The 22,873-nt window shown below is 43.0% G+C and overlaps 1 protein-coding gene across 5 annotated transcripts in view; it reads right to left on the reverse strand.

The window, feature by feature from the left end:
• Window positions 1-22,873, reverse strand: part of LOC130284382 (sodium channel protein type 2 subunit alpha-like) — a 226,218-nt gene that overhangs the window by 72,678 nt on the left and 130,667 nt on the right. For all 5 annotated transcript variants that reach the window (XM_056534675.1, XM_056534671.1, XM_056534674.1 and 2 more), the window contains exons 15-17: window positions 3,877-4,050; window positions 2,602-2,958; window positions 1,829-2,314 (exon numbers count right to left, since the gene is read on the reverse strand). In XM_056534675.1, the coding sequence (XP_056390650.1) occupies window positions 1,829-2,314; window positions 2,602-2,958; window positions 3,877-4,050 (1,017 nt within the window). The remainder of the gene's footprint in view (window positions 1-1,828; window positions 2,315-2,601; window positions 2,959-3,876; window positions 4,051-22,873) is intronic.

A 22,873-nucleotide genomic window follows, 5' to 3' on the forward strand; every position in this document is an offset into this window, starting at 1 on the left:
CATAGGTTTTCATGTTAATAGTCAAGAAAAATGAATTGTGCTGCATAGAAAGGAGGCTCTCAGTTTCCATTGCGCATAGAAGACATTTATCACTACAGCAACAAAGGCCATAACTTCTACATGGTTAACAACTTAATGACCACGGATGCAAATGTACGATATGGACGCAAAAGGATAGGGGATAAGATGTCTAATTGTGGGGGTCCCGCTGCTGGGAACCCCCGCGAACTCTCCTGCACCACCCCATGTCAAATTTTGCTCTGTGCCTGATGACGGGCGATACAGGGGCCAGAGTGTGGTGACGTCACGCCCCACCCCCTCAATGCAAGTTTATGGGAGGGGGTGTGGTTACCATCACCTTCTTGACTTTAAGCACTACTACTACACAATCAGGACCCTGCCACATAGGAGAGAGATAGAGCTGGCTTTATTCCTGGCTAAAGTGTCCAGCATGAACATGAAGTCAAGTTCATGTTAACTAGAAAGGAAGCTAGGCATATGAACACAACAGAGCAGAAGGTTTGCAATGGAAGTAGAAAGAAAGCATTGATGTAAATGGGAGATTAAAAAAAATTTGGGGAGTGTTTTTGAGCCATTTTGTTGAATATCTTTTGTCTGTGTGATGATACCTAAGACATATAAACAGCTGTACAGATACAACAAATAAATTGAAAATTGTATAACTTTTCATTATTTTAAGAATAACTTTTTTTTACTGAAATGTATTACGTTCTTACTGTATAATTTTTATCAGCTGTGGTGAAATCAATCAGTTAGAGAGTCAATCAAATAGATTATCGCCAGCTCACGTGTGCAAACCTGAGGTGCATAGAATTAAAGTCCATACAACAACATATGAAAAACAGACTTACACTCATGGAATGTGCAACAGACTGACATGATTCTGGACAACATGGCACTTGAGATTGTGACTAAGTGGCTTATAGGCCAGAAATGCATCAATCTTTTGCACATTGAATGTCCTGAAGTAAATTTTTTCATATGTTGCTGTGCTGTACCATTTTTATATAGTCATTTAATAAATTACAACAGTTTTACTTAAACCCAGAGTGCTTGATACCAATTTTTGCAAGTATAATCAGAGTCACCCTAGCCCTATAGCAATACATAGTTGCCCCTGCTCTCTACTCTTCCATTCTCTTTCCTTGTGGCTCCATTTGTAGTTTTTGGTATTAATCTACATTACCCTTTCTAATATACTTCATAAAAAAATGTATCTTCTTTTTAAAGCAGTCATGGCCCCACTAGGGGTCCCCATACTATCCAGAACATAATACTCTCTGGCTGCAGCATCATCTTTGCCCCGGGGGGAGGTTGGGACAAAGTCCAGTAAGTGAGGGCAGGACTAGCACTTCTCTGTGCTCACGCCTGTCCTATCAGACTGCAGCAAGAAAACAGAGAAAGGGGCTAGAGAGCGGCCTGCAGTGATTGGATGAAGAGACCCAGCACAGCATAGCAGGCTCACAGAGTAATTAAATGCATGGTGAGTGAGGGCGGGCTCAGTGCTTGCCTTTGGCACGCCCCTTCCTGAGCAGTGGATGTCAGAAGGATCGGATTTGGAAAATAATGGTATGTTCGCATGGGCAGGATACACACGAGTTCCCTGCTGCGAGTTCAAGGCACAGCAGGTTTTTCACAATGGATTATCCACAGGAGACCCTATTGAGGTCAATGTAATCAGCTGCAGAATTTCCATGGCAGCTTAACCTGTAGCAGGACACTTGCAGAAGATCCCAAACACACAACAAAATTATTAAGCAAATAAACATGTCCATTAAAAATTGCATAAAATACAATACAGTCTTACCTCTTTGCTTTCTTCAAGATCTGACTCACTGCTAAATTCTTCTGTATTCAGGTTTTCAAAATCAGATTCTCCAACAGCGATGGGGACAGTGACAGTGAGACTTGGGTTATGTATAAAGGACATGTAATCACTTTCATCAATTATGTACTTCTCAACACTACTACCGATTCCACTAGTGGCTGTAGTCCCATTCCCATCCTTCAGGTACTCAAAATCTTTGCTTATTTCTACAGTGGTATGGTTGGATATGCAGCTATCTTTTTGGTTTTGCATGTCTTCTAGAGGTTTGTTTTCCTCCAACTCCTTTTTCTTTTTGACAAATGCATTCTGGATAAACTCCCGTACAGTCTTCTTCACATAGGCAATCCCGAGGTGTATTCTGACCATGGCAATTTGCAGATTATTCATTTCATTATCATCGTCTGTAGCGGCAAGATTGTCGGAGCTAAATGAGCTGAGCAGCAAAGCTAAGAACAGGTTTAACACCTACGGAAGCAATTAAAAGATAAGACAACACATCAATATTCAGCTACATTGTTGTGAATATATAAACGGTATGCTAACTTTTTGCTTGGTTATTGTAGATGGGAAAAATAGGGCAAATGCATACATTTTCTGCAGCAAATCCACAAGAAAACCTGCATGGAATTGTGCAGATTACACAAATATGGTCCAGGTACAGTACATCCCACCCAGAGGTATCATGGACTGTAAGTAAAAGACTTTAAAAGGACTCACAACCAATGCAATGTTTCTCAAAATACATTACGTACCACTAAATTTCCAATGACCATCACCATCATGAACACTGTTAAACACATAGATTGTCCTGCCACCTCCATACAGTCCCACATGGTCTCGATCCATTCTCCACACAGCACTCGGAAGACAATGAGGAAGGAGTGGAAGAAGTCGTTCATGTGCCAGCGAGGAAGAGTACAATCAGGTGCAATCTTACAGACACATTCCTTGTAGCTTTTACCAAACAGCTGCATGCCGACCACGGCAAAGATAAAGACGATGATGGCCAACACCAAGGTCAGGTTTCCCAAAGCTCCCACCGAGTTACCGATGATCTTGATCAGCATGTTCAGGGTAGGCCATGATTTTGCCAACTTGAAGACACGGAGCTGAAAAAAGGAAAGTATTACAATTCAATTCAGCTGTACTGTTTACAATTACATTTAAAATCTTTTAAACTATTACTTGTTTTATTGAGTAGTTACCTGTTTAAGTTATGTCAAGTTACATTCCTTTCTAGCTTTGTCTTTGTTTTCCCTGTTTTTCAAAGAATTAAAGCTTTTCCAAAATGCAAAGAACCATCACCTCAACTGCACAATGTTTTATTAGTGTGTATTTTTTTGGGGGGGAAGTTTCTTTGGCAACAGTGGCTTTGGATTCTAAAATAAGTGGCTTAAGAAGTGCCACCATGCTACAAAATTCTAAAAAAGTTTCTGGTAGTGTCTAAGCCAGGGGTAGACAACCTTTGGTACCGGAGATGTTGTGCACTTCTTTTTCCATTATGCTCTTAAAGCCATAATGCTAAATGCCAAGGTATCAAGAAAGATCTTGTCCAAAACATCTCCAGTGCCAAAGGTTGCCTACGCCTGGTCTAAACCAAATAATGGTTGGACTAGACAGTTTAAGATGCACAAGACTGATAAGCCACTGTGATAAATCTGGCACATTCTTAGAATGTGTAGACTATTGGCCATTGACCATTGGCTTTATTCACTTTAGCTACTCTCTGGCCACATGCCCAAACAATATTTATAGCCTTAGTCTCTTCAGTCAGAGGCTTGTAACTGCTTCATAGAATTGACATATGTCTCTCGGGTGGCCACCCTAACTATTGTAGTCTAGCTGTGGCCACCCTCACTAATGTCCTATTAAAGACAATCACTCCATTTAATTTAAGGATTACTCTATGTGAATTTGTAACTGCACAATAGTCTATTTTTCTTCTGTAACTGCACAATAGTCTATTTTTCTTCTTCAATGCTGAAAAGATTGTTTTTAATCTTTAACAATAATTTTTGTATACTTACCAATCTGAATGATCTAAGAACGGACAACCCTTCCACATTCGAAAGGCCCAGTTCCATCAAACTGAGAGAGACAATAATACTATCAAATATGTTCCATCCGACTTGGAAATAATAATATGGATCAAGTGCAATCAGCTTAAATACCATCTCTGCCGTAAAAATACCTGTGAAGACCTAAGAAGTAGATAGCATATAAGATTAATATTTTCTCAAATTGGTAAATATAATAATATCTAAAATTGTACATGGATTCAAACACAAATAACATGCAAAGAGCGAATGCTGGATTTTAATATGCTTATAATATGACATTTTGATTGCATCTTGTACAACAGAGTTGAAAAATACTAGCAATAAAAACAGAAAAGGAATAGCAATACTGGCATTTTCTGTGCTGCATTGTGCCAGAACATAATGTTAGCACTGTGGTCTCTTCCAGTTCTAAAAACAGAAAATACAAAGTGAAACGGCATAATTGACAGGGATCGATTTAGCATGGTTAGGGCCTGTGCAAAAGTGTACAATTTATCCTCTGCGTATACAGCCACCATTAGACTTAGTGGAGCTTTACTGATGGATATCGAAGGCCTAAAGTCTTTTAGATCTCAATCTGGAGTCTGGATGTAGCACTTAAATGCAATGTTCAACTGCAGTCATTTTGTATTATTCTAATGCATGCTGAATAAACAAATGCACACTTTATGAATGACATGGATTAATCTTCAGTTTTCTCTATACAGCTTCTATGCAGGTCTTTGTGTCACCATGGTTACAAGCTCCAATGAAACTAGGTCTTATCTAAGCTTATACTGCTTCCCACTAGTATCCCCCTCTCCTTGTTAACCTACTATATGTGAAACTGATGGACCGGAGGTGATGGGCTCATCTACACTAGGTGTTCACTTAGAAAATGTGTTGTGATCATCTGAATCTTTACCCCTCCTAATTCATGTACTAGTACGTCATGAAGTTGGGAAGAGTGCATAGAGTGGGATTAGGAGATGAGTCTGCACTACATATGGCAGGTGGGGACTGTGTATTACAGCTGACACCTGCTATCAGTGGCCGTGATCTGAGATAACTCTGTTCCTAGCTTTTAACTAACTATGTGCCCAAGTCAATAGTAACCGTGGCATCTAGATGGTTAGAAGCCAAGTGGCAGTCTAACAAATTGTGCCATATGATAAGGATAGCACCTGAGGGCCTAGGAAAAGCCCCTCAGCCTGCCATTTTGGTACTTCTACGGTGTCCTAATGAAGAAGTCATAGAAATAGCGGAGTCCAGAACTACATTAAAACAATTTATTTCTTATATCCTATTAAAGAATCTTGGGCAAAAGTCCACAAACCTATGGTACCGAAAAGGTCATATCGCAATACACATGCTTTGCCATAGTATTGCAGTATATTGTACAAGTAAGCACTTTAACAAGTACCAAAGGGGATCAAGAAGCATCAGTGCGAAAAGTTTTTTGTCTATTGCAGCAAGTCTGGGAAACTACACATAAAAGTAAATTTAAATGGTAAGATGACCTAAAAGAGTGATCCTACTCTATGATGCCCTCCATACAGACACATAGATATTTCCTGATCATACAACATAAAATACAGTCATGGCCATAAATGTTGGCACCCCTGAAATTTTTCATGAAAATGAAGTATTTCTCACAGAAAAGGATTGCAGTAACACATGTTTTGCTATACACATGTTTATCCCCTTTGTGTGTATTAGAACTAAACCAAAAAAGGGAGGAAAAAAGCAACTGGGACATAATGTCACACCAAACTCCAAAAATGGGCTGGACAAAATTAATTGTGGAAAAATAAGATTGTTTCAAGCATGTGATGCTCCTTTAAACTCACCTGGGGCAAGTAACAGGTGTGGGCAATATAAAAATCACACCTGAAAGCAGATAAAAAGAAGAGACAACAGAAAGAGAACTGAGGACTTGAGAACCAAAATTGTGGAAAAATATCAACAATCTCAAGGTTACAAGTCCATTTTCAGAGATCTACAGGGTGGGCCATTTCTATGGATACACCTTAATAAAATGGGAATGGTTGGTGATATTAACTTCCTGTTTGTGGCACATTAGTATATGTAAGGGGGGAAACTTTTCAAGATGGGTGGTGACCATGGTGGCCATTTTGAAGTCGGCCATTTTGAATCCAACTTTAGTTTTTTCAATAGGAAGAGGGTCATGTAACACATCAAACTTATTGGGAATTTCACAAGAAAAACAATGATGTGCTTGGTTTTAACGTAACTGTTACGCCGAGCGCTCCGGGTCCCCGCTCCTCCCCGGAGCGCTCGCAACATCCTCGCTACTGCAGTGCCCCGGTCAGATCTACTGACCGGGTGCGCTGCGATACCGCCCCCAGCCGGGATGCGATTCGCGATGCGGGTGGCGCCCGCTCGCGATGCGCACCCCGGCTCCCGTGCCTGACTCGCTCTCCGTCGGTCCTGTCCCGGCGCGCGCGGCCCCGCTACCTAGGGCGCGCGCGCGCCGGGTCTCTGCGATTTAAAGGGCCACTGCGCCGCTGATTGGCGCAGTTGGTCTAATTAGTGTGTTCACCTGTGCACTCCCTATGTATACCTCACTTCCCCTGCACTCCCTCGCCGGATCTTGTTGCCATCGTGCCAGTGAAAGCGTTCCCTTGTGTGTTCCTAGCCTGTGTTCCAGACCTCCTGCCGTTGCCCCTGACTACGATCCTTGCTGCCTGCCCCGACCTTCTGCTACGTCCGACCTTGCTCTTGTCTACTCCCTTGTACCGCGCCTATCTTCAGCAGTCAGAGAGGTTGAGCCGTTGCTAGTGGATACGACCTGGTTACTACCGCCGCTGCAAGACCATCCCGCTTTGCGGCGGGCTCTGGTGAAAACCAGTAGTAACTTAGAACCGGTCCACTAGCACGGTCCACGCCAATCCCTCTCTGGCACAGAGGATCCACCTCCTGCCAGCCGAATCGTGACAGTAGATCCGGCCATGGATCCCGCTGAAGTTCCACTGCCAGTTATCGCCGACCTCACCACGGTGGTCGCCCAGCAGTCGCAACAGATAGCGCAACAAGGCCACCAGCTGTCTCAACTGACCGTGATGCTACAGCAGCTACTACCACAGCTTCAGCAATCATCTCCTCCGCCAGCTCCTGCACCTCCTCCGCAGCGAGTGGCCGCTTCCGGCCTACGACTATCCTTGCCGGATAAATTTGATGGGGACTCTAAGTTTTGCCGTGGCTTTCTTTCACAATGTTCCCTGCACTTGGAGATGATGTCGGACCAGTTTCCTACTGAAAGGTCTAAGGTGGCTTTCGTAGTCAGCCTTCTGTCTGGGAAAGCTCTGTCATGGGCCACACCGCTCTGGGACCGCAATGACCCCGTCACTGCCTCTGTACACTCCTTCTTCTCGGAAATTCGAAGTGTCTTTGAGGAACCTGCCCGAGCCTCTTCTGCTGAGACTGCCCTGCTGAACCTGGTCCAGGGTAATTCTTCCGTTGGCGAGTACGCCATCCAATTCCGTACTCTTGCTTCCGAATTATCCTGGAATAATGAGGCCCTCTGCGCGACCTTTAAAAAAGGCCTATCCAGCAACTTTAAAGATGTTCTGGCCGCACGAGAAATTCCTGCTAACCTGCATGAACTCATTCATCTAGCCACTCGCATTGGCATGCGTTTTTCCGAAAGGCGTCAGGAGCTCCGCCAGGATATGGACTTTGTTCGCACGAGGCGTTTTTTCTCCCCGGCTCCTCTCTCCTCTGGTTCTCTGCAATCCGTTCCTGTGCCTCCCGCCGTGGAGGCTATGCAAGTTGACCGGTCTTGCTTGACACCTCAAGAGAGGACACGACGCCGCATGGAGAATCTTTGCCTGTACTGTGCCGGTACCGAACACTTCCTGAAGGATTGTCCTACCCGTCCTCCCCGCCTGGAAAGACGTACGCTGACTCCGCACAAAAGTGAGACAGTTCTTGATGTTAACTCTGCTTCTCCACGCCTTACTGTGCCTGTGCGGATATCTGCCTCTACCTTCTCCTTCTCTACTATGGCCTTCTTGGATTCCGGATCTGCAGGAAATTTTATTTTGGCCTCTCTCATCAACAGGTTCAACATCCCGGTGACCAGTCTCGCCAGACCCCTCTACATCAATTGTGTTAACAATGAAAGATTGGACTGTACCGTGCGTTACCGCACGGAGCCCCTCCTAATGTGCATCGGACCTCATCACGAAAAAATTGAGTTTTTGGTCCTCCCCAATTGCACTTCCAAAATTCTCCTTGGACTACCGTGGCTTCAACGCCATTCCCCAACCCTTGATTGGTCCACAGGAGAGATCAAGAGCTGGGGTACTTCTTGTTTCAAGGACTGTCTTAAACCGGTTCCCAGTACTCCCTGCCGTGACCCTATGGTTCCCCCTGTAACCGGTCTCCCTAAGGCTTATATGGACTATGCTGACGTATTTTGCAAAAAGCAAGCTGAGACTTTACCTCCTCACAGACCTTATGACTGTCCTATTGACCTCCTCCCGGGCACTACTCCACCCCGGGGCAGAATTTATCCTCTGTCCGCCCCAGAGACTCTTGCTATGTCTGAATACATCCAGGAAAATTTAAAAAAGGGGTTTATCCGCAAATCCTCCTCTCCTGCCGGAGCTGGATTTTTCTTTGTGTCCAAAAAAGATGGCTCCCTACGTCCTTGCATTGATTACCGCGGACTTAATAAAATCACGGTAAAGAACCGCTACCTCCTACCTCTTATCTCAGAACTCTTTGATCGCCTTCAAGGTGCCCACATCTTTACCAAACTGGACTTAAGAGGTGCTTATAATCTCATCCGCATCAGGGAGGGGGACGAATGGAAAACTGCATTTAACACCAGAGATGGACACTTTGAGTATCTGGTCATGCCCTTTGGCCTGTGCAACGCCCTTACCGTCTTCCAAGACTTTGTTAATGAAATTTTTCGTGATCTCTTATATTCCTGTGTTGTTGTGTATCTGGACGATATTCTGATTTTTTCTGCCAACTTAGAAGAACATCGCCAGCATGTCCGCATGGTTCTTCAGAGACTTCGTGACAATCAACTTTATGCCAAAATGGAGAAATGTCTGTTTGAATGTCAATCTCTTCCTTTCCTAGGATACTTGGTCTCTGGCCAGGGACTACAAATGGACCCAGATAAACTCTCTGCCGTCTTAGATGGGCCACGCCCCTCCGGACTCCGTGCTATCCAACGTTTTTTGGGGTTCGCCAATTATTACAGACAATTTATTCCACATTTTTCCACTATTGTGGCTCCTATCGTGGCTTTAACCAAGAAGAATGCCAATCCTAAGTCCTGGTCTCCCCAAGCGGAAGACGCATTTAAACATCTCAAGTCTGCCTTTTCTTCTGCTCCCGTGCTCTCCAGACCTGACCCATCTAAACCCTTCCTATTGGAGGTTGATGCCTCCTCAGTGGGAGCTGGAGCGGTCCTTCTACAAAAAAATCTTCCGGGCATGCTGTTACTTGTGGGTTTTTTTCTAGGACCTTCTCTCCGGCGGAGAGGAACTACTCCATCGGGGATCGAGAACTACTGGCCATTAAATTGGCACTTGAGGAATGGAGGCATCTGCTGGAGGAATCAAAATTTCCAGTTATCATTTACACCGATCACAAGAATCTCTCCTATCTCCAGTCTGCCCAACGGCTGAATCCTCGCCAGGCCAGATGGTCGTTGTTCTTTGCCCGTTTTAACTTTGAAATTCATTTTCGCCCTGCCGACAAGAACATTAGGGCCGATGCTCTCTCTCGTTCCTCGGATGCCTCGGAAGTAGAGGTCTCTCCGCAACACATCATTCCTCCTGACTGTCTGATCTCCACTTCTCCAGCCTCCATCAGGCAAACTCCTGCAGGGAAGACCTTCGTTTCTCCACGCCAACGTCTCGGGATTCTTAAATGGGGTCACTCCTCCCATCTCGCAGGCCATGCGGGCATCAAAAAGTCCTTGCAACTCATCTCTCGTTTCTATTGGTGGCCGACTCTGGAGACGGATGTTGTTGATTTTGTGCGGGCCTGTACTGTCTGTGCCCGGGATAAGACTCCTCGCCAGAAGCCTGCTGGTCTCCTTCATCCTCTGCCTGTCCCCGAACAGCCTTGGTCTCTGATTGGTATGGACTTTATTACAGACCTACCCCCATCCCGTGGCAACACTGTTGTTTGGGTGGTCGTTGATCGATTTTCCAAGATGGCACATTTTATTCCTCTTCCTGGTCTTCCTTCAGCGCCTCAGTTGGCAAAACAATTTTTTGTACACATTTTTCGTCTTCACGGTTTGCCCACGCAGATCGTCTCGGATAGAGGCGTCCAATTCGTGTCAAAATTCTGGAGGGCTCTCTGTAAACAACTCAAGATTAAATTAAACTTCTCTTCTGCTTATCATCCTCAATCCAATGGGCAAGTAGAAAGAATTAACCAGGTCCTGGGTGACTATTTACGGCATTTTGTTTCCTCCCGCCAGGATGACTGGGCAGATCTTCTACCATGGGCCGAATTCTCGTACAACTTCAGAGTCTCTGAATCTTCTGCTAAATCCCCATTTTTCGTGGTGTACGGCCGTCACCCTCTTCCCCCCCTCCCTATTCCCTTGCCCTCTGGTTTGCCCGCTGTGGATGAGGTGACTCGTGATCTTTCCACCATATGGAAAGAGACCCAAAATTCTCTTTTACAGGCTTCATCTCGCATGAAAAAGTTTGCCGATAAGAAAAGAAGAGCTCCCCCCATTTTTGCTCCCGGAGACAAGGTATGGCTCTCCGCTAAATATGTCCGCTTTCGTGTCCCCAGTTACAAACTGGGACCACGCTATCTTGGTCCTTTCAAAGTCTTGTGCCAAATTAATCCTGTCTCTTACAAACTTCTTCTTCCTCCTTCTCTTCGTATTCCCAATGCCTTTCATGTCTCTCTCCTTAAACCACTCATCATCAACCGTTTCTCTCCCAAACTTGTTTCTCCCACTCCTGTTTCCGGTTCTTCTGACATCTTCTCCGTGAAGGAGATACTGGCCTCCAAGACGGTCAGAGGGAAAAAATTCTTTTTGGTTGATTTGGAGGGCTGTGGACCTGAAGAGAGATCCTGGGAACCTGAGGACAACATCCTAGACAAAAGTCTGGTCCTCAGGTTCTCAGGCTCCAAGAAGAGGGGGAGACCCAAGGGGGGGGGGTACTGTTACGCCGAGCGCTCCGGGTCCCCGCTCCTCCCCGGAGCGCTCGCAACATCCTCGCTACTGCAGCGCCCCGGTCAGATCTACTGACCGGGTGCGCTGCGATACCGCCCCCAGCCGGGATGCGATTCGCGATGCGGCTGGCGCCCGCTCGCGATGCGCACCCCGGCTCCCGTACCTGACTCGCTCTCCGTCGGTCCTGTCCCGGCGCGCGCGGCCCTGCTCCCTAGGGCGTGCGCGCGCCGGGTCTCTGCGATTTAAAGGGCCACTGCGCCGCTGATTGGCGCAGTTGGTCTAATTAGTGTGTTCACCTGTGCACTCCCTATGTATACCTCACTTCCCCTGCACTCCCTCGCCGGATCTTGTTGCCATCGTGCCAGTGAAAGCGTTCCCTTGTGTGTTCCTAGCCTGTGTTCCAGACCTCCTGCCGTTGCCCCTGACTACGATCCTTGCTGCCTGCCCCGACCTTCTGCTACGTCCGACCTTGCTCTTGTCTACTCCCTTGTACCGCGCCTATCTTCAGCAGTCAGAGAGGTTGAGCCGTTGCTAGTGGATACGACCTGGTTACTACCGCCGCTGCAAGACCATCCCGCTTTGCGGCGGGCTCTGGTGAAAACCAGTAGTAACTTAGAACCGGTCCACTAGCACGGTCCACGCCAATCCCTCTCTGGCACAGAGGATCCACCTCCTGCCAGCCGAATCGTGACAATAACTTTATTTCTTTCAATGTGCTGCCCATTGTGTTGGATTGTCAATGCAACCCTCTTCCCCCACTCTTCACACACTGATAGCAACACCGCAGGAGAAATGCTAGCACAGGCTTCCAGTATCCGTAGTTTCAGGTGCTGCACATCTCGTATCTTCACAGCATAGACAATTGCCTTCAGATGACTCCAAAGATAAAAGTCTAAGGGGGCAATTCTTCATCAATGGAAACCTCAAGGCCACTGGATATGCGAAATTGCTACATGATGATGTGTGTCTTTATGCACTGAAGATGGCATGTTCCCTGAGTTTTTCCAGCAAGATGGTGCACCTCCACATTATGGGTGTCAGGTCCGAGCATTCCTAGATGAACAGTTTCCTGGAAAGTGGATTGGTCGTCGTGGGCCAGTTGAATGGCCCCCAAGGTCTCCCAATCTGACCCCCTTAGACTTTTATCTTTGGGGTCATCTGAAGGCAATTGTCTATGCTGTGAAGATACGAGATGTGCAGCACCTGAAACTACGGATACTGGAAGCCCGTGCTAGCATTTCTCCTGCGGTGTTGCTATAAGTGTGTGAAGAGTGGGAGAAGAGGGTTGCATTGACAATCCAACACAATGGGCAGCACATTGAGCTGAGTGGTCAGAAACTTGTAAATAACTCATGACAGAATAAAGTTACGTTAAAACCAATTGTGAAATTCCCAATAAGTTTGATTTGTCACATGACCCTCTTCCTATTGAAAAAACAAAAGTTGGATTCAAAATGTCCGACTTCAAAATGGCCACCATGGTCACCACCCATCTTGAAAAGTTACCCCCTCACATATACTAATGTGCCACAAACAGGAAGTTAATATCACAACCATTCCCATTTTATTAAGGTGTATCCATATAAATGGCCCACCCTGTACATTTGCCTTTGTCCACAGTGTGCAACATTATGAAGAAGTTTTCAACCCATGGCACTGTAGCTAATCTCCCTGGGCGTGGACAGAAGAGAAAAATTGATGAAAGTGTCAACGCAGGATAGTCCGGATGGTGGATAAGCAGCCCCAAACAAGTTCCAAAGATATTCAAGCTGTCCTGCAGGCTCAGGGAGCATCAGTGTCAGCACAAACTATCCGTCGACATTTAAATGAAATGAAACGCTATGGCAGGAGACCCAGGAGGACCCCATCTGCTGACACAGAGACATAAAAAAGCAAGATTACATTTTGACAAAATGAACTTGAGTAAGCCAAAATCCTTCTAGGAAAAGGTCCATGATAGCACTTTTTGGTAAAGCACATCATTCTACTGTTTACCGAAAATGGAATGAGGCCTACAAAGAACGAAGGTCACTTGCCGAAACGCGCGTTAGAGTGGCATCATCCCGGATTTATACCACTTGTGTAGCGTGTAGGTATCCTGTTTTATGCAATCTTTATCATGTATTTGCACTGTCTTTTGTATCTTTATGACATATAGCATATGACACTTTATATTGTATGCAATTTTGCACAGTAGTTACTGTTTACAAGTGCTTTTAGCTATAAAAGTGTAAATTTTTCTACCTCATATACATACCTACCTCTCCATTTGCTATACTAAGATCTTTTTTAACATATTCGGTGATGGCGCTTTTTTTATGTTTGTTTCCTCTTTACATATATATGGTTTTTAATGTATATTAATAAACCTTATATCTTTTAATATACTGGTTTGCCAAAACTCCCTTTTGTTCTCTTGTTTTTTTACTACAAAGAAAAGATCACAGTAACTACAGTGAAATATGATGGAGGTTCAATTATGTTTTGGGGTTGTTTTGCTGCCTCTGGCACTGGGTGCCGTGAATGTGTGCAAAGCATCATGAAATCTGAAGATTACCAAAGGATTTTGGGTCGCACTGTACAGCCCAGTGTCTGAAAGCTGGGTTTGCATCCGAGATCTTGGGTCTTCCAGCAGGACAATGACCCCAAACATACGTCAAAAAGCACCAGGAAATGAGATATGTCAAGTGAGATATGTCAAGATATAAGTGGCCAGCAATGAGTCTAGATCTAAATCCCATAGAACACCTGTGGAGAGATCTTAAAATTGCTGTTGGGAAAAGGTACCCTTCCAATAAGAGAGACCTGGAGCAGTTTGTGCTGAGAGGTGTAAGAAGCTTATTGATGGTTATAGGAAGCGACTGATTTCAGTTATTTTTTCCAAAGGGTGTACAACCAAATATTAAGTTAAGGGTGCCAATAATTTTGTCCAGCCCATTTTTGAAGTTTGGGGACATTATGTCCAATTTGCTTTTTTTCTCCTTTTTTTGGTTTAGTTCCAATACACACAAAGGGAATAAACATGTGTATAGCAAAACATGTGTTACTGACATCCTTTTCTGTGAGAAATACTTAATTTTCTAGAAAAATTTCAGGGGTGCCAACATTTACGGCCACGACTCTATCTATGTACTGTATGTTTCTGTCTATCTGATTTATTTTTTTTTAATCATCCCATACTCTGTAAAACATAGTTAGAAAGGCAAAGGACCCTCATGCTGTAGGTAACTGATAAATTCCCAGTAAGTGTGGACCTGTCATTTGGACATTTCCAGGGGTAGCTCACTGAATGACAATCTCTTTAATAATTCATCTCTTCAAAGTACACAAAAGGGAGAATAAACAATGAGACTGACAACCTCAGCCAAAGTGTGGTTACTAATTACGCGGCAAACGAAGTGCACTGCGGTCTATTAATGTTTTATGTCTTTGGTATAAAAGGATAACACTCAGTGATAAATCTTTGCTGGCGGATGAGGAAATGAGAATTGTATTTTAAAGGATTAAGGATAATCCATAGACAACAGTCAAATTCCGAACCATTGAAACAAATTCTTACTCCATTACATTACCCACCAGATACAAGACCAAAGTGACAATCCCATGGTTGTGTGAGCCACTGCAAAAGTTGCAGTAGTTTCATCAAACAAATTATGAAAGTCTTGACATATCTCGGGCTGCTAAACTGTCTTTAAAATTTCATTACCAATTCCAAATTTCTAAAAAAAATTCAACAAAACTATTTTATTTCACAGTGGTGTTGTATATATATACATTATTAGGGGGCAGAGCTCCATTAGGCTAGGTTTCCACTTGTAATTTTTTTCTGGTGTTTTTTTTAGGTAAAAAAATGCTAGAAAAATGGCACAGAAACTACCACTGATTTTCCCTGTGTTTTTTTTCTGTTGTTTTTACCTTTCTGTAAAAATTGCATTTTTGGCCCCTTTGGCAGTTTCCATGCGGGCTCTTTTTCTAAATTTTGTTGGGTACCAAAAAAAATAAATAAATGTAAAAGATGCAGTAGGGTTGGCAAAATTGTGGAATGATTATTATTATTTTTTTTTAGGCAACAATTTATGTGTGTGTGTGTGTGGGCAGGGATCTGAAAATGTACCCGGCAATATAAAATAATGGATAAGGGGATCCATGTCTTTTTAAAAACATTTTATTTTCATTTTATGAAACTTTTTTTATTTTGAATAAATATTGTGTTTAATACTATATTAACTAAAAGTCCATCCTTATTTGCGGTACTTGCACTACTCCCAGCATGGAACAGAGTGTGTTCCATGTTGGGAGCAGTAGTACCTGCACCAAGAGACAGATCGCAGCGGGTTTCATTCCTTAGAGCCGTTGCAATCGTAATTTATAATCGGGAAAAGCGGGAGGCTCTCAGCACCACTCCGCTCCCCTGCACAGTACTGTACTCTGGAGCGGTGAAGTGAATCACAGATCGGTAAACAGAGCGGTGAACTTCATATATCCCGCTAAGATTTGTTATTGACCGGCACCGTCTGGGCCGCCCGCTTCTTCCGATTATAAATTACGATCGCAACAGGTCTCAGGACCCTCTAAGATCTGTCTCTTGGTGCAGGTTCTTCTGCTCCCAACATGGAACACACTCTGTTCCATGCTAGGAGTAGTGGTAGTACTGCAAATAAGGACAGACATATAGTTAGCATAGTATTAAGCACAATATTTATTAAAAATACTGTAACATTATTAAAATATAGTAAATACATTAGTTATAAAAGGTTTCATGTGTTTAATACTATATTAACTAAAATCCCATCCTTATTTGCGGTACTTGCACTACTCCCAGCATGGAACAGAGTGTGTTCATGTTCATGTGTTTAATACTATATTAACTAAAAGTCCATCCTTATTTGCGGTACTTGCACTACTCCCAGCATGGAACAAGTTTCATAAAATGAAAATAAAAAATATTTTATTTTTAAAAAGAAATGGACCCCAAATACATTTTTAATATTGCTGGGTAGATTATCAGGTTTCTGCCCGCACACATAAATTGTTCCCTGCTTAACAAAAAATAAAAATAAAAATTTGTTCCCTTTGACTTTCCCATCCCTACTGCATCTTTTTTTTTTTTTTTGGTAATCTCTGAAATGTAATCAAAAAAGCTAACTTCATCCCTTTTTTTAGATTGCTAAAGTAAAAAAAAAAAGAATAAAAACTGCCTGCAAAAAGACCAAGATTTCTGTGAAAAAATACCAGAGTCTCAACATGCTGCAATTTTGAAAAACTGCCAAGGAGCAGGAGAACGCCAAAGAGGATTGAAAAAACACCAAAGAGGGGTGAAAAATACCAAGAAGAAAAACGGCAAGTGGAAATTGCATTTTACGATTTCCTATAGATTTACAGCTAACATCTGTCTGCAGTGTTTTTGCACTCAATTAACATTGTGCAGCAGATTTGGCATTTTTATTTACAAAAATAAAAAATTAATAAAATTGGAAACCTAGCCTTATACTACAGAGCTCAGTGGTGTAACTTCACATGATTAGCAGAATCATTAGGGCCCATTTACATGGCAGAATCCAGCAGAAAAATTTAGCTTGGACATCCCATTGCCGCAGCCTTCCATTATTCTCAATAGGATTCTGTTACACCGTGGACACGGCTGAATTTAAGCGGCGGAAACATCTGACGCAGATATTCACATTTCAGACTCTGCTGAAAGAATAGACATTGCCCTTGTGAGCAGTCCTAGCGCTGGTTTGTTCTGCCAGCGCCTGCTTCCTATGGAATGTCTGTCCAGAAAAACATTCCACCTTGTGAATGGGCCCTTTGGGTGACTGAGCTGTTCTCAATCCCATCAACTGGAGTTGCATACATGCTTTTTATAGATGTCTTGAAGACTAAATACAGATTGTGTGAAAGTGAATGAGACATAGTATTTTTGTGCAATTTTTATGGCATTTTCTAATATATATATTTTTTTATGGTCTGGAGCTCCATTATACACAAATGGAGCTCCGACCCATAAAAAAATATATTACAAAATACAAAAAAATTAGCACAAAAATACTGCATGACTTTCCATCCTGACGAGAGCAAAATTTTCCCAGAATATTGAAAAGTTCTCTATCATACATGCATTAGTTTAAAGGGGTTTTCTGGGACTTTTTTTCTTACTGATGGCCTGGAAACCCACTAGTCAGCTGTTTGCCAGAGCCGCTTAGCCGCAGTGAACAGAGCTGGAATCTGATACATTGGCCCTGATTTACTATTGTAAACCCAATCTGTTTTGTCGGGTTGCAGGTTGTCGGGTTGTGCGCAAAAAACAAACAAAAAAAAAAAAACGTGACTAACTCTCCATTTTACTGAGAAAACCAAAAAAGGGGCATGGCCATTGGGAAAAGGGGCATGGTCGCCGAAAAGGGGGCATGTCCCCGACATTTTCAAAAAATCCCAACATATTTACTAAGGTTTCCACAGAAAATGTGGTGGAGTTGAGCTGAGGAAAACCCTACAGTTCAGAGCATGTGAAAAAAAAAAAAAGTAAATCGTAGGGAAAAGTGCAAAATGTAGGGAAATACTGTGGAAAAGTATCTGTTGGGAAAAAAAAAAACACAAACAATAACTACACTCCACTCTTAGTAAATCAGGGCCACTGTGTTGTGTACTGCAGCTCAGCCCCCATTCCCTTCAACTCTTCATTTAACTGTAATAAATTCCACAGATCACCATTACTGGTAGATTACTGGACAGTCATATGGGTCTGTGCTCTGTGCTGAGCTAATTAAAGGGGTATTCCAGGCAAAAACTTTTTTTTATATATCAACTGGCTCCGGAAAGTTAAACAGATTTGTAAATAACTTCTATTAAAAAATCTTAATCCTTCCAATAGTTATTAGCTTCTGAAGTTTTCTGTCTAACTGCTCAATGATGATGTCACGTCCCGGGAGCTGTGCATGATGGGAGAATATCCCCATAGGAACTGCACAGCTCCCGGGACGTGAGTCACCAGAGAGCAGTTAGACAGAAAACAACAATTCAACTTCAGAAGCTAATAACTATTGGAAGGATTAAGATTTTTTTAATAGAAGTCATTTACAAATCTGTTTAACTTTCCGGAGCCAGTTGATATATATAAAAAAAAAGTTTTGGCCTGGAATACTCCTTTAAGAGCAAGGGGCCCGAAAACTGTTCTTGCACGAGGGACCCTCTGTCTTCTATGTTTACTCTGGTCCTCTGATATCATTTATCTTTGCTAAAAGGAGCAGGAAAGCTGTGAGTTCAGACATGCAAACACTGTTTCGGCATCACGGTGGCTCAGGGGTTAGCGCTGTTTCCTTGCAGCGCTGAGGTCCTAGCTTAAAATCCCACCAAGGACATCATCTGCAAGGAGTTTGTATGTTCTCCCTGTGTTTGTGTGGGTTCCCTCTGTAAAATGCTGGTAAGTGAATTAAGATTGTAAAGACAGGGAGCAATTTGAGTGCTAAAAATGTAATAAATAATCAATCTGTATAGTTCCAGGACAAATAGGAACATACAAAAAGGCTACAAATTGAGTGCTATGATGAGAAGGCAAGGGATGCAGTATTATTTATGCCTTTTGCACATTAAATGGGCACTGTAAGATTCAAAAACTTTTTATATATTTATATACTTTTGACATCTTGGCAAAATATTAACTCTTCTAATATACTTCATGAAGATGTTATCTCCTTTTTATAGAAATAATGAATTTTAGACTTAAAAAAAAGACCACTAGGGGTCCCCATACCATCAAGAACATAGTGGGGTATTTATCAAAGGATTTATGTGTTTTTTTTTCACGTAACTTTGGCGCAATATTTTGGCGCAGTGTCTTTTTGCACCAAAGTTTGGCGCATCTTCTCCACTGTCATTTTTACAACTTTCTCAAAATCACACGGTCCTGTGTGTGATTTCAACTTTAGTCAGTAATTCATCATTTGCACCAATTGATCTTTGGCGCAATTTTGGCGCAAATCCCGTTTTTTTGGCACAAATCCCCGCCAAGAAATTTTGCACATGGAAAACACACTTACCAATGTCAGAAAATGTAAAGGCGTCAAAATACATAAAATTTTTTTTTTTTGTGAAGCAGCAACGCCACCAGGGTTGCTCAATACTATCCTGCGACATAGTTGTCTCTGAGGGACCTTCACCCTCCGTTGAGCCAGCATTGGACATGGCCGCACAGGTTCAGGAAAGGTAAGCACTAAAGCAGTGGTCTCCAACCTGCGGACCTCCAGATGTTGCAAAACTACAACTCCCAGCATGCCCGGACAGCCTACGGCTGTCCGGCATGCTGGGAGTTGTATTTTGCAACATCTGGAGGTCCGCAGGTTGAAGACCACTGCACTAAAGTAAAAAAAAAAAAAAAAAACTACCCAAGTTGAAAATAAAATCCATTCCACATGGTGACTATAAACCCCACAAAAGAAAATAACTCATGTCGCTTGCTGATATACTGCAGGAGGGACTCCGAAATGGCTGCTCTACAGGGTAAAATACGCGTCCTCTGTGGCGGTAAGTTCTGTGTAAAAGGCGCTGTGAACAGCTGATTTCAACATTTGAGCCAAAATTACTAACAACTTGCGCCAAATGATAAATTTGGTGCATGTCCACGAAAACCAAAGTGAAAAAAAGGGTAAAAAGAAACTGTTAACAGGCAAAATTGATAAATACCCCCCATAATCCTGTCTGCAGCATCATCTTTGTCCAAGCTGAAGCAAAAGCTGGTACAAAGTTGAGGAAGTGAGGGAGGGACTAGCATTCGTGCTAACTCCTGTCCTATCAGACTCATGTATGAAAACTGAGAGAAGAGGGGGTTACAGAGCAGTCTGCGGTGATTGGATGATGAAACCCAGCACAGCACAACAGACTCCGGGAGGAAGTGAATGCATGGTGAGTGAGGGCGGGTTCAGTGCTTGGCTCGCACACGCCCTGAGCAGTAGATGTTAGAATGAGTGAGCAGAAGAACAGAGGGATTTGTGAGCCAAATACAGAAGCTAGACACATTAAAAAAAGACATGTAAAAGATCTGCATGACCTTGTGTGACCTTTTTTCTGTGATAGGTCAGGCTTTAGACCTGTATATGTGGGGCAGATACACACTGAGAAACTATGAAGCCAGTTTAGTAGCCTAGTAGCTTGATCCATATACGGTGAGTGCCAGCTGAGTATTACAGCAGACACCTGCTGACATGGGCTAGGATCAGAAATGACTCCTGGCCGTTTAAACCCCTAGATGACATATTCAGTTGTGATTGTGGTATCTAGGCCATTAGATCCTGTGTCTTCCAGCTTCCAATCACCCCCACCATGACACAACCTCAGGGTTGTCACAGCACCGTACAGCCTGGTGAATAGTAGGGCCCTACAACAAGCATGATAAAGACAGAAATCTAATTTGTTTTCACTCTGCTGTTTCATTTACATCTTCTCTAAGACAAAAGTAGACCTCATTCTGTCTGTTGCCTCGCGTTATTGACAGGTGTGACATGCGACAGCCCTAAAAATAACAACATTATACAGTATCTACCCACTCTCAGAAAAAGCTGATCTGTTGCAGAACTACAACTCCCATCAAGCTAAGAGGTGAAGATTAAAGGTATACTCCAGCCCTGAGACATCTTATCCCCTATCCAAAAGATAGGGGATAAGATGTCTCACCGCGGGGGTCCCGCCACTGGGGACCCCAGCAATCTTGTATTCGCCACCCACCTGTTTGAGCTCTACGCCACGGTGCCAGCTCACAAACTGCTGGGTGGCGACCACGGGGCCGGAGTATTGTGACGTCACGACTCCGCCCCCGTGTGATGTCACCCGCCCCCGCTATGCAAGTCTATGGGAGTAGGCGTGATGGCCGTGGACCCCCATGCTGAGACATCTTATCTCCTATCCATAAGATGTCCCAGGGCCGGAGTACCCCTTTAATAACAGCTGGTGAGTGACAGGTTGAACATCCCTGCCTCCCAGATTTAAAATGAACGCTGGGGTTCTCAGCACCAGGACCCCCATGATCAGTTTATCAGTGACAGATTGTCCATAGCAGAAAACCTCTATATTAGTACATTTTAGATTTGGCAGAAGAGATTTTGTCAAACAAGCAAGAATATGTAATAACAAAATAAACAGATTCATAATATATAAGAAGTAACAGATGCGAAAATGTATCATTGGGTATATACAGTCATATTTTAAGGGAATGTGTCATCAAAAAATTACCTAACTTTTTACATTAAGCATATTTAAAAAAAAAATGTAGGTAATGTTTTTCTTTTCTAATTTTGCGTATTACTATCTATATTTTATAATAATTCTGAAATCTTTCAATCTTTTTCTTTCAGTAGTTTTCAGTCTGGCCACAAGGCCTAAAACTAAGCTGAGACTTCCTGTATTGTACAGATCGCAGTAAAAGGTGAAATCAGAAAAATAGATAAAACAATAGGTGATATCCACAGCCTGGCCTTCCCCTCCTTGTGAAAAGACCAATGCACAAGTCACAAAGCATGCACAGAAACCTTTTCCTTTCATGACAATGGGTCAGCTCCTGATTATAGATGCTTATGTCCTATGTCATTGCTGTAAAGCATATCCCTAAATGCTGTTAAAATAGCTCAGACAAGATGGCTGCCCAACTACAACTACAACTCCCAACATGCCCGGACAGCCAAAGCCTATACGGCCATGCTGGAAGTAAAAGTTTTGCAACAGCTGGAGACACACTGTTGAAAAACACTGGTGTAGCGGCTGCATTCCCTCTACTGTTTTTCCTCTAAATAACGGCCCAAGGTCCCCAGGCTGTTCAGGGAAATACAACATTGAAGTGAATGGGGCCGGTGTAGATGCCTACACACACCTGGGTGACCTAGAAAAATATAATATGAATATCACTTGATCAGATTGGAATAACCTTTTAACCACCCTGCAGTTTTGCCCGAGCTGTGCTTAGGCTGATGGCTTTGGCCAATACAGCTTAGCTCGAGCAGAGACAGTGTTAATGTGTTAGCACAATCATGCTAAATCATAGAATAAAGATTGGTCAGTTTCCGGCAGTTTAACCCCTTACATGTCGTTGTCTATAGTGACCATGCCATGTAAGGGAAATGACAGAGGGAGTGAGCCGATAGTGATCACTGCATGACCATGGTTAGCATGACAGCTGGAGGCCTGCCATAACTGTAAAGTAGCCACAAAAACACATCCATGAAGGGTAGCAGTAACCGTATGAGGCACAGTGCCAGTAAAGCTATAAACCCTCGTGGGTATGTGCCCAATACTCAATGAACTCCGGGTACTAACATAAACCAAAAAGAGAAATTGGAGTCACTTAAATACAGTAAAAATATATAATTTTATTGGTATGCATTAAAAATAATAGTATTTCATAATAAAAAAGGAGAAATAGCATCACAAAAAATTACAGCAACTTTACCGGTACATCTGCTGAAAACTGAAATAGTGATATGTCGGTAAGCGTATCACTAATACATGCTAAAGTGCAAAAAAGGCATCAAATGGCACAATATGTAACATATGTAAACATAAATACACAGTAAAATAGTATAAGGTTCCATATATGGTACATAAAGTGCCAAATTCCATAAGAGACATCAGACTATATCAGTGTATAGGATGCAGTGAATAATACCCACTAAATAGCAGCAAGCAATTGCACAGCAGAGACCGGGATGGCGCCACTCCAACGCACGTTTCGCCATGCAAACCTTCGCCCGGGAGTCCTTTTTATTATGAAATACTATTGTTTTTAATGCATACCAATAAAATTATATATTT

Source organism: Hyla sarda, chromosome 8, assembly GCF_029499605.1.
Source record: "Hyla sarda isolate aHylSar1 chromosome 8, aHylSar1.hap1, whole genome shotgun sequence".
NCBI lineage: Eukaryota > Metazoa > Chordata > Amphibia > Anura > Hylidae > Hyla > Hyla sarda.